The sequence below is a fragment of the Astatotilapia calliptera genome, chromosome 3 (genome assembly GCF_900246225.1).
Source record: "Astatotilapia calliptera chromosome 3, fAstCal1.2, whole genome shotgun sequence".
NCBI classification, from domain to species: domain Eukaryota; kingdom Metazoa; phylum Chordata; class Actinopteri; order Cichliformes; family Cichlidae; genus Astatotilapia; species Astatotilapia calliptera.
The window spans coordinates 978,655-989,976 of record NC_039304.1 but is presented as its reverse complement, the minus strand read 5'-3'; the positions used below and the strand labels follow the sequence as shown (position 1 = coordinate 989,976).

General features: G+C 43.6%; 1 protein-coding gene across 1 annotated transcript in view; it reads right to left on the bottom strand.

The window, feature by feature from the left end:
- The window catches only part of LOC113015885 (NACHT, LRR and PYD domains-containing protein 3-like), a 525,401-nt gene extending 517,011 nt beyond the window's left edge, over positions 1–8,390 (bottom strand). The window contains exons 1-5 of the mRNA XM_026158251.1: positions 7,943–8,390; positions 5,148–5,283; positions 2,857–2,935; positions 2,229–2,457; positions 776–2,087 (exon numbers count right to left, since the gene is read on the bottom strand). Coding sequence (XP_026014036.1) covers positions 776–2,087; positions 2,229–2,457; positions 2,857–2,935; positions 5,148–5,257 — 1,730 coding nt within the window. The 5' untranslated portion in view covers positions 5,258–5,283; positions 7,943–8,390. The remainder of the gene's footprint in view (positions 1–775; positions 2,088–2,228; positions 2,458–2,856; positions 2,936–5,147; positions 5,284–7,942) is intronic.
- Positions 8,391–11,322: the final 2,932 nt, after the last annotated feature.

Sequence of the window (11,322 nt, the reverse complement as noted above, 5' to 3'; positions counted from 1 at the left end):
ATTATGATAATGAATACATGCAACTATAACTGATGACATAAGAATTTGGATTTTTAAGCTAAAGCGAAGCTGCTGACTCACTTGGCATGTTACTCTCAAATCCTCCCTAATAACAAGAACATAATTACACTTTAGCCACAAGAGGGCAGCAGCATTAAGTCGCATGTATATAAAGGTACAGTGATTATATTACAGTGATTTTGACAAAAACAAAACAGAAGTTCATGGCAGTGTGTTTTTCCATAACATACCAACCAAATTAAATAATAAAAACTTTATAACTTACAGAGCTTTTTTAGAGACTTTGACCACTGGCAGCAGCCTCAGAAGAGCCTCCTCTGAAGCAAAGTATTTCTGCAGGTCAAACACATCCAGATCTTTTTCTGATGACAGTAAGATGAAGACCAGAGCTGACCACTGAGCAGGAGACAGTTTATCTGTGGAGAGACGTCCTGATCTCAGGGACTGTTGGATCTCCTCCACTAGAGAACGATCATTCAGTTCATTCAGACAGTGAAACAGATTGATGCTTTTCTCTGCAGACAGATTCTCACTGAGCTTCTCCTTGATGTACTGAACTGCTTCCTGATTGGTCTGTGAGCTACTTCCTGTCTGTGTCAGCAGACCTCGTAGGAGAGTCTGATTGGTCTGCATTGAAAGACCCAGGAGGAAGCGGAGGAACAAGTCCAGGTGTCCATTTGGACTCTGTAAGGCCTTGTTCACAGCACACTGGTGGAGAGATTGGAGTTTTGGTTTATCAAATAGTTTAGACCACATGGACGTTGTTTGTTGTTCTTCCAGCAGATTGAGTCCAGAGTTGATGAAGGTCAGGTGGACATGAAGAGCAGCCAGAAACTCCTGAACACTGAGATGAACAAAGCAGAACACCTTGTCCTGGTACAGTTGTTTCTCCTCTTTAAAGATCTGTGTGAACACTCCTGAGTACACTGAGGCTGCTCTGATATCGATGCCACACTCTGTCAGGTCTGGTTCATAGAAGATCAGGTTTCCTTTCTGCAGCTGATCAAAAGCCAGTTTTCCCAGTGACTCAATCATCTTCCTGCTCTCTGGACTCCAGTGTGGATCTGTCTCAGCTCCTCCATCATATTTGATCCTCTTGACTTTGGCCTGAACCACCAGGAAGTGGATGTACATCTCAGTCAGGGTGTTGGGCAGCTCTGCTCCCTCTCTGGTTTCCAGCACATCCTCCAGAACTGTAGCAGTGATCCAGCAGAAGACTGGGATGTGACACATGATGTGGAGGCTTCGAGCTTTCTTGATGTGGGAGATGATCCTGCTGGCCTGCTCCTCATCTCTGAATCTCTTCCTGAAGTACTCCTCCTTCTGTGGGTCAGTGAACCCTCTGACCTCTGTCACCATGTCGACACACCAAGGAGGGATCTGATTGGCTGCTGCAGGTCGTGTTGTTATCCAAAGGCGAGCAGAAGGGAGCAGGTTCCCTCTGATGAGGTTTGTCAGCAGCTCATCCAATGAGGTGGACTTTCTGGTTTCTGTCAGGATTTTAGTTTTGTTGAAGTCCAAATTAAGTCGACACTCATCCAGACCATCAAGTATGAACACAACCTGGAAGTCTTCAAGCCTGCAGATTCCTGATTCGTTAGTTTGATTAAAGAAGTGATGAACAAGCTCCACCAAGCTGAACTTTTCCTCTTTCAGCACATTCAGCTCTCTGAAAGTGAATGGAAATATGAACTGGATGTCCTGGTTGGCTTTGTCTTCAGCCCAGTCCAGGCTGTATTTCTGTGTTAAGACTGTTTTCCCAATGCCAGCCACTCCCTTTGTCAGCACTGTTCTGATTGGTTCGTCTCTTCCTGGTGAGGCTTTAAAGATGTCTTCTTGTCTGATTGTTGTTTCTGGTCTGTCTGGTTTCCTGGATGCTGTTTCAATCTGTCTGACCTCATGTTCCTCATTGACCTCTGCAGTCCCTCCCTCTGTGATGTAGAGCTCTGTGTAGATCTGATTCAGGAGGGTTGGGCTTCCTGCTTTAGCGATGCCCTCAAACACACACTGGAACTTCTTCTTCAGTTGGGCTTTAAGTTCTCGTTTACAGAGTGGAGCAAATATTTCTGAAGGTAAGAAATTCAGAAAAAAATATTATATAATAAATATCATAGCCTTTCAGTACCCTGAAAGGATGAATGTCTATTGGTCCATTTCTTGAGCTATTAGGAAAGATCAATATTCAGTCTTTAGAGAAATTCTCTTACTGCTCTGCAGATGGTCAGCCATCTCATGCTGCTTAAGTCTCCTCAAGAAGTGGAGTGTGATCTTCAGAAATGCTTCTCTGCAGCTCTTTCTTTCATCTTCATCCTCACCTTCAAACATCTCCTCATCCTCCATCTGGCTCTTTAAAGTTTCTGGGTGATCTGGACTCAGAAGCTTCTGGATCTTCTTCAGCTCGTTCTTCACAAACATGGTGATGTTGTCCTCCAGCCGCTGGAAAAGAAAACTATATGAATTACCCAGTGGTAAATGGACTGGTTCTTATATAGCTCTCTTTGATACTCTGTGCACACAAAGCATTTATACAACATGCCTCATTCAACCAAGCACATTGTTCTATGCTTAAATACTTTCTTTCACACTCTGATGGATGCATCAGAGGGCAGCTTGGGTTTAGTACGTTACCCAGTACATTTGCCAGCCAGGGTTTGATTCACAAACCTTCTGACTAGTAGCTGACCTGCTCCCCTCCTGAGCTACAGTCACCCCAATCTGACTGAAATCATGGAGCCCAAACTCTGACTTATGTTGGACACACTGACAATCCTCTGGTCCACAAAGTGCAGCATAGAGGTGACTGAAAAGAACAAATGTAAACGTAGTACTACAAACCATAACCACAGAGTCCAGGTGTGTTTGATGTTGCTGTGCAGACTGACCAGTGGAAACCTCTGCTCTCTGCTGGTCCACTCTGTGGAGGAGTAATGTATAATTAGCTCATGTTATGTCTGTCCACACACAGACACAAGCTAAAGGTCCATGAAGTGATGTTTGGATGGGTTCAGTCAATCAGATGACTGTCATGGTGAAGCTTTGCTAGTCCTGCTGATCCCACTGAGAATTAACAACTCAGTTTCCAGATGTCTGTAGTTTTCTGCTCAGTTTCTTTAGTCCCAACAGCTCTTACCATCTCCTGCATAAAGCTTTCCCTCCATGCTCAGATGCCCTGGAACAAGGTGCTCTCTTTATATCAGTGACTGGTTTAAAGGGACAACTTGCAGTGCTCGCCAAACTTTGTGTCAGCAAAAGTAGTTCTAATGTTTCTTACATTTATTACATTTTTACATTTTTACACACACAAATCAATGAACGCAAAAACATGAACTTTCCAGATATTTTGTTTTACAATGTTACAAAACTCAGTTCACAACTACACAGTCTGATTTACAAGTACAAAATATTTATGACCACAGTTTGAGCCGATGTATGTCCCGAGTCTGTGGACTCAGTGGTTTTGTTTTGATTGTTATTGTCTTTTGTTACAATTTCATTCTGATTAAGATTTTCTAGTTCTGAGGTTTTGGTTTCTGTGTTCCCTCTGTACTGTGTTAGTATTGTGTCTCTGTGTTCACTTCCTGTTTTATTTTGACAGTGCCATGTCCTATGTTAGTGTGTCTACTTTTGCTTCCCCTTGTCTGGTTATGTCCAATGAATCCTGCTGTGTCTCCCTTTTCTCATTCCCTGATGGCTCTTTTGTGTATATGAGCCCTTTGTTTTTTCCTGCTTGTTGCTGGTTCGTCTGTGTTGTCTCCTCGTGTTTCCGTTTAAGGTTTCAGGTTAGTTTTTTGGTTTTTTCAGTAGAGGTTATCTTAGCTTCTGCACAGGCCATCTCCACTGCACTTCACCGTTGCAATACAGCTCACTCACGTCACAGCAGTGTCGGCATCTTGGGTCCTTTATTAAATTCAACATGGCTCGCCCCGCTAGCCGTGACATAAGATGTGAAAACAATATTTAAGGTGCAGGGCCAACAAACTGAGTCTAGAAATAAACTCAGAGTTGATTGAATTAGCATTTTGAATTGGCTGATCTGAGTTACTTCAATCAAGTCTATGTTCACTTTGAGTTAAGATTATACGTGATTGATGTAAAAGAAAAAAGCCATCATCAGCAAATGATTCTGATTTAGCAGGTTTTCAAATCTAAACGGTACCCATCCCTAGCTGGCTGTAGTTAAACCTTTACTTAAAAAGCATCCCTAGACCCAGCTGTCTTAGCTAATTATAGGCCAATCTCCAACCTGACAATCCTTGAAAGAGTAGTTGGGGGGAGACAATCAGAGGGGCAGTGTGATGATCTTTGGTTACAAACTACCGCAGTCAAGTCCAGAGGTGGGTAGTAACGAGTTACATTTACTCCGTTACGTTTACTTGAGTACGTTTTTGAAAAAAAAACTGTGCCATTAAAGTACCTTTTGTTACTTTAATGGCACACATGTTAATGTTAGCCATTTAAATATTAGCAGTTAGCTGAGGCCACAAGAAGAAGAGGCCCTAGAAGAACAATGGATGATAAGATTAGATTTTCAAGACTAGGCAGAGACGTGTTTTCCTTTACTGTCTCTTACAGAGGAGGGAGCAGATACCAGACGAGGTCACGGAGGTACGGGGAGGATTCGCAGCAGACCGCAAGACTGCCACGTCCATGCGAGAGAGCGATGGCTACGATAATCTCTGTTTTTGTCTCCCTGTATAATGTTGTACAGCCCATGTGAGGGTTATCCTCTCTGTGAACCAGATGCTTGATTTCACACAGAGGTCCACCAACTGAATTTGATCAGTTATGGAACGATTTACCTCGACAGGCTCCTTCACTCGCTGCTTTCAAACCTCCTTTAAAACACACTTTTACTCCCTGACCTTTGACCCAGTGTGACATGTTGACTCACTACCTCAGACACCTTAAAAATAGTCTTTTTGTTTTTTGGTGCTGCCTAAAAGAACCGTAAATATCTGTCCTATATACAGTTATGTTCATATATTTTTGTGCTACATCAGGAAACTCAAAAACATAGTTTTTAATATTTTAATCCTTATTTTTAAAACTGTTTTTGTCATTTTTCTTCTCCCATTGCATCAAAAATCATTATTTACACTGAATAAATGAGTCAGCAGCTCTCTTACATTGTTGCTGCAGGTTCATTACTGAAGTCTGGAGGGTTTCCTTTGGACCAGTCACTCCTCACAGACACACAGCTGGATGCTGCAGATCCTGCTCCATCCTCTTCCTCCATCTTCTTGATGTCAGGGTGGAGTTAGTCTGAGAGGCAAACACACACACTCAGAGGTGCTGTTGTACTGGAAGCATCACACTGACGGGTTTCTAAAGTTCTCATTGATCATTTCATGGAGTTTCTGTGGTAAACACTGTCCTGTGACGTATGTGTTATGGTGAGGGTCATGAGGGCTAACCAGCCCCACTCCTTCCTCCTCATATTTCAGCCTGAAGCACAATAACAGCCTAAACCTAACCAGGAGGCTGTAACCTCAAAGGGACTTCATGGTTAGACATAAAGGTTCAATGAAATGAAGCAGATCATAAAAACATGAGTTCCAACTTTAAAAGAAGCATCCACACGATGACGGCACAGCAGAGGAGCACTTTCTCTAACACACTGATTCAGTTCCACTGACACAAGGACACACACAGGAAGGCACACACACACAAGCCTTTATAAGAAACAACACAATCATCTGCGCTTGACTTGTCAATCCAAGTCCTTAGCCCATGAGCCCGCGGTATCAGACCACAGATATTCCCTTACTTTGAAAAAATAAAGACAGTTTTCAGAACAGACCTGATGTTTATGCTACAGTCTGTTTACCAATATAATCAATATCAGATATCAGAGCAAAAGAAACCTCGGTGATCAGGACGCTGGGACTGAGAACAGGAAGTGGCTCAAACGTCACAGTTTCATAATGTCACATTGAACTCCACTCACCAAGGGCGTAGATTTGGCATGGACGGAAGGGACGTGTCCCCACCAATAATTTGATCTCTTCGAGTAAAGAAAAACAAACCCGATAGTAAGAAAAAAACGATCTGTCAGCGTCTCATTCAGCGAGCGGAGCAGAAAAAGTTAAATTACGTTCTCTACTGGAGTCCTACATCATGTGACAAATATGGCCAATGTGATTGGCTGAGCCTTTCAGGGAGCTCTGTTTAGTTCCAGCAGCGGCAAACCTGCGCTGCGAGGAGGAGAGGAGGATGGAAGCGCAAAGGAAGAACCTGCATATAAGAAATTGTTTTTCAAAGAAACCTGTAAGTCACTTAAAGTCAAGTTCACTCATATAATGTGTCCGTCACAATAACGTTACAGGCTATGCCGGGTTCTCACACAGCTGAATAAACTGCTGTGTGAAAACAGCAGTTTATTCGACCATCTACGCCAGCGTCCGGTTATATTTTAGACAGCAAGGAACAGACGGCAGGTGACGTAATTCTGAAGGCTAGACCGTCCAATTTCACAGTCGCTCATTTCCGGTCTACCCAGCTTTCGGAGGACCTGGCCCACTTAGACCACTAAGGCCGCGTCCTCAGGTGGACGCAGCCTCTGAAGTTGGACACCCCCGGCCTGTTTCCGGCTGGACAATAATAACAGTGACATTTAACTTATTTTATCCGATAAATAAACACTGTAAGTTTCAAGTTTTTTGTATATATATATGTACATGTATCCCCCCCCCCCCCCCCAGCCCCTTTAGGTCTCCCTAATTCTGAGGTCTTATGGTTGGCAAGTAGGTGCTAGGCTTGGTCCAAATCAGTCTAAAATTGTATGTAACCACGAATAATGTGATTCCATGTCCACCAGGAGAGACTGGACAGTATAGATGCCAGCAGTTCATTTCAGCTAACGAGAGGAGCAGGCATGTGTTTGTTGTGTGGGCATGTAGTCCATATCTGTTGCTGTAACAGTAGTTCATGTTTAGAATTAAACATCCCAGCTCACTGATTTGATAGAGGGCAGTAGTGCCTGAAATGTTGCATAATGTTGCTGAGAGATCATTTACTTTGTGGTAATCTTAGATGAGTAGTTTTATGGACAAAACCCACCAGATCATTCAGTGTTCCCTTAGTGCTAATGTATCAGAGATGTTGGTGTAGTATAACTGAAGTAATGTTGTTAAGTCCTTAAAGTCATATTCTTTTATTGTCTTGACTGCATTTGAAGCCATTTTTACTTTTGTATGATACCTGATTTATATGGAATATGGCTGAAGTAAACTAAAGCCTGAAATACTTAGTCAGTCATTTGCTTAATAGTAATTTAACATCACATAATTCACATATAAAACTATGAATTGTAATTTTAAACGGTTTAAAAGCATGTAGAATAGCACATGTAGGCAAGAATATTTCTCCTCTTTTTATCAAGAAGCAAAAACAAAAAGGAAAAAATAAGAAACGGGGCAGGGGTCGATGGTTGAATCATCCGTCCCCACCAATGCCACAACCAAATCTACACCCTTGCCACTCACGGAGTTTCTGTCGCCATTGTAGTTTTTAAAGTCCCGTGATAAAGGCGGGTCTTTCTGTGAATCCGCACGCTCATTGGCTAATAGCTCGAGATTGACACATCGTTATCCAATGAGCATGCGGGAACTTCCGACATAAAGTTGTTTCCTTTGAAAAACCAAAGTCTGATTATTTTTGCCTCCACTGACGGAGCCTGTTGTTCCCGCCACAGAGACACAGTAATGTCAGAGCGGTGTTAACACTCACCCTGCCTCAGCACAGCTCTCACTCTCCTCCTGCTCTCTCACACTAAACGGAGGCTCAGCTAAACTCACTTCCTCTCTACTTACAGGAAACCAGCGCTCAGAGGAGCCGACCGGCCTCACATTTCACCCACAGACACGAACAGCGTGGAATTATTTTATGTCATAAGAAGAAACATATTCATGTTAACACTCACCTGCCTCAGCTCCACCTTCCTCCTCCTGCTGCTCTGAACGGAGGCTCAATACTTTCACTTTCACTGCTGCTCCCTAAACACAGAGGATGCTGGGACTTGTAGTTGTTTCCTTCCGGTGCGGTCTTCCTCTTTGTTTGTGTTTGTGTTCAAGTTATTTCGATCATGTAAACATCAACAGAACACGTGAAGCCACACAGAGTTTGTATGTCGAGGTGGGTAGGAGGGTTTGAGGGTTTGGGGAGGGGTCAGAGGGAAGAGGTCTCTCAGTCTGGACAATCCACATTGATGGCATTGCATCTTTCAACGTGTTTGTGGGTCGATTTGGATGCTCCAGGTGTGAGAGCAGCCACTCAGCCTCTGCTGCAGATGTGTGTCACAAGTTCATCTAGTAGTAGGCTATGGCACTTGGCCACAGGTGGCAGCAGTGGACTGGCCTCCATGTGAGACTGCTCCAGCTGCTATGTGATAGTCCAGCTGCAAACTGAAGATCATATGCAAGTTTTGGAAATTAAACTGTGTGAAGTAGTCAGACTCGAACGTCAAGGAAGGTGGTAGGGAAGCAGACTATGCAGACATTTTGGGTTTCCAAGGTGAGCAATTTATTTGCAGTGAACTTAATTTAATGTATAACTTAACAAAACTTTCCCCAAATCAATTCATTTAACAAAACTCAACATAACATGGCTCTGGTGACACAGCTCACCTCTCCTCTCTCCTGCATCTGGTAGAGACTGGCTTTAAATAGGGCCATCAATTTCCCTCCAATTGCCCAGCCAGTACCACTCACTCAACTGAGGGATCTAAAACGCTACACAGATTATCCAAAAAACACAAAACCTCTACACACTTCTAACATGCACATTTACACAACTAAATGGCAGTATTAACAAAAGGAAAAACATTCAACAAATCCCTTTAAACATTAACACAAACAAAAGGAAGCATCTCTCTGGAAAAAGAAACCCCTCCACATGGTTTGACCTGATGATGTCATGTGTGACATGATCAGGACTTTAAAATGAGGAAATGCCAAGCGGGCGTTTCCCCACACCTGACACTCATGATGACTGAAAAGACAAACAAAGTATGAACAAATGACTTAATCTGTAACATAATAAAGTATAAAGAAACATAACTTAGTATTTGTCTTAATTTGCAGAGTGTTTGATTTGCCGGCAACAAAACGCTTACACAAACAGTGAGTGAAGCAATGTTACTTGACAAATGCAAATCATAGCAAATACATAGAAACAGAATAATGTGTACAATGTGCAAAAAAAAGGTAAACACATATGGGACAAATGGAGAGAATTGCAACTGCTCCTCCACTTTGTCACACTCCCCCCCCCCCCTTAAGGCACTCACTCCTCCATGGAATGGGACAGAAAATCGGCCACCACATTCTTGTGCCCTGGTCTATACTGGATCCTGAAGCGAAATGGCTGTAGGGACAGATACCATCTAGTGATTCTGGCATTAGAGTCTTTCATTCTGTTCATCCATTGTAACGCACGATGGTCGGTTTCCAAAACAAACTCATCACCCATTAGATAGTACTTCAATGTATCCAGAGCCCATTTCATTGCCAGTGCCTCTTTCTCAATAGTGGAATATTTCATTTCCCTAGGAAAGAGCTTACGGCTTATATACACCACTGGTCGTTTATCCTCACCCTCACCCTGCAGCAACACTGCTCCAAGTCCTTCTCCGGAAGCGTCCGTCTGCAAAGTGAATGGCCGGGTAAAATCCGGGCACTGCAAAACAGGTTCACTACACAAACAGTTTTTAAGATCAACAAAAGCTGCATCACACTCGGCAGTCCATTTAACCTTTGTGGGGCTAGATTTGCGAGTAAGGTCACTAAGGACTGCTGCTCTAGCAGAGAAGTTGGGAATGAAGCGGCGATACCACCCCGCCAGACCCAAAAACGATTTCACTTTCCGTTTGGTCGTAGGAGGTGGGTAGGCACTCAGGGCTTCAATCTTTGACACCTGAGGGCGGATGACCCCACCCCCGATGACGTAACCCAAGTACTCCACCTCAGACTTAGCAATGTGACATTTGTGTGCATTTATGACAAGCCCGGCCCTCTTAATCCGTTGAAAGACATCAGAAAGGTGCTGAACATGATCCTCCCAGGTCTCGCTAAACACCACAATGTCATCAATGTATGCTGCAGCATACCCATCTGCACCTCTCAAAACCTCGTCCACCAACCTCTGAAATGTGGCTGGTGCACCGTGCAGACCAAAAGGCATTGTTCTGAAGCGATAAAGTCCACTGGGAACTCTAAAAGTTGTCAAATCTTTCGAAGACTCAGTCAAAGGTACTTGCCAGTAGCCCTTGCAAAGGTCTAGTGTCGTAAGATACTTAGCGTTCCCCAAGCGCTCAATCAGTTCCTCTACTCTTGGCATCGGATAAGCATCAAAAGCAGAAACAGCATTGAGTTTAGAGAAATCCACACAAAATCTCTGTTTAGGGTCATTTTTCTTCGGCACTAGCACCACTGGACTACACCATTCACCTCTAGATGGCTCAATGACCCCCATGTCAAGCATGTCTTCCACCTCTTGTTTCAATGCTGACATCAGCTTTGCAGGAACCCGTGAGGTGGTGTCCCTAATAGGTTTTTGATTGGGACAGTGGAGTTGTATCTCATGTTGGATGAGATTGGTGCAACCTGTTTTGGTGCTAAAAAGATCAGCAGGCATAATTGCTTTCACCTCTGTCTGTTGTTTGGAAGTAAGATGACTCTCATCAGGAACTAGCTGTTGACCTGCTGGAGAAGGAAAGAACAGCTCCCATGGTTCTTCCTCTTCGACCACGGCACGAGCCCAACACTCTAGTGAAGATGCTGGCCGATCACACCATTCTTTCAACAAATTTACATGAAATATCTGATTCTTCTTGCGACGCTCAGGCATGTACAGTTCATAGGTAACTGGACCCACTTTCCTACTGATCACATACGGTCCCTGCCACTTGGCAAGGAAACTGTTCTCAGATGATGGAAGAAGCAGCAAAACCTTTTGTCCCTCTTGAAAAATCCTCCTACGAGCTGCTTTGTCATAACTCTGCTTCTGACGTTGTTGGACACCAACCAGATGAGTATTGGCCAGCTCTTGGAACTCCTCAAGCTTATCTCTCATTTTCAGTACATATGAAAGAACATTGCATTGTTTTCTGGGATTTGGAGCCTCCCAAGCCTCTTTCAACACATCAAGGGGACCCCGGACAGCGTGGCCATACAAGAGCTGGAAAGGAGAAAACCCTGTGGAAGCTTGAGGTACCTCTCTGTAGGCAAAGAGCAAGAAAGGAAGCCACTGGTCCCAATCCGCTCCTGTATCTTTCACAAACTTCCTCAACATAGCTTTAAGGGT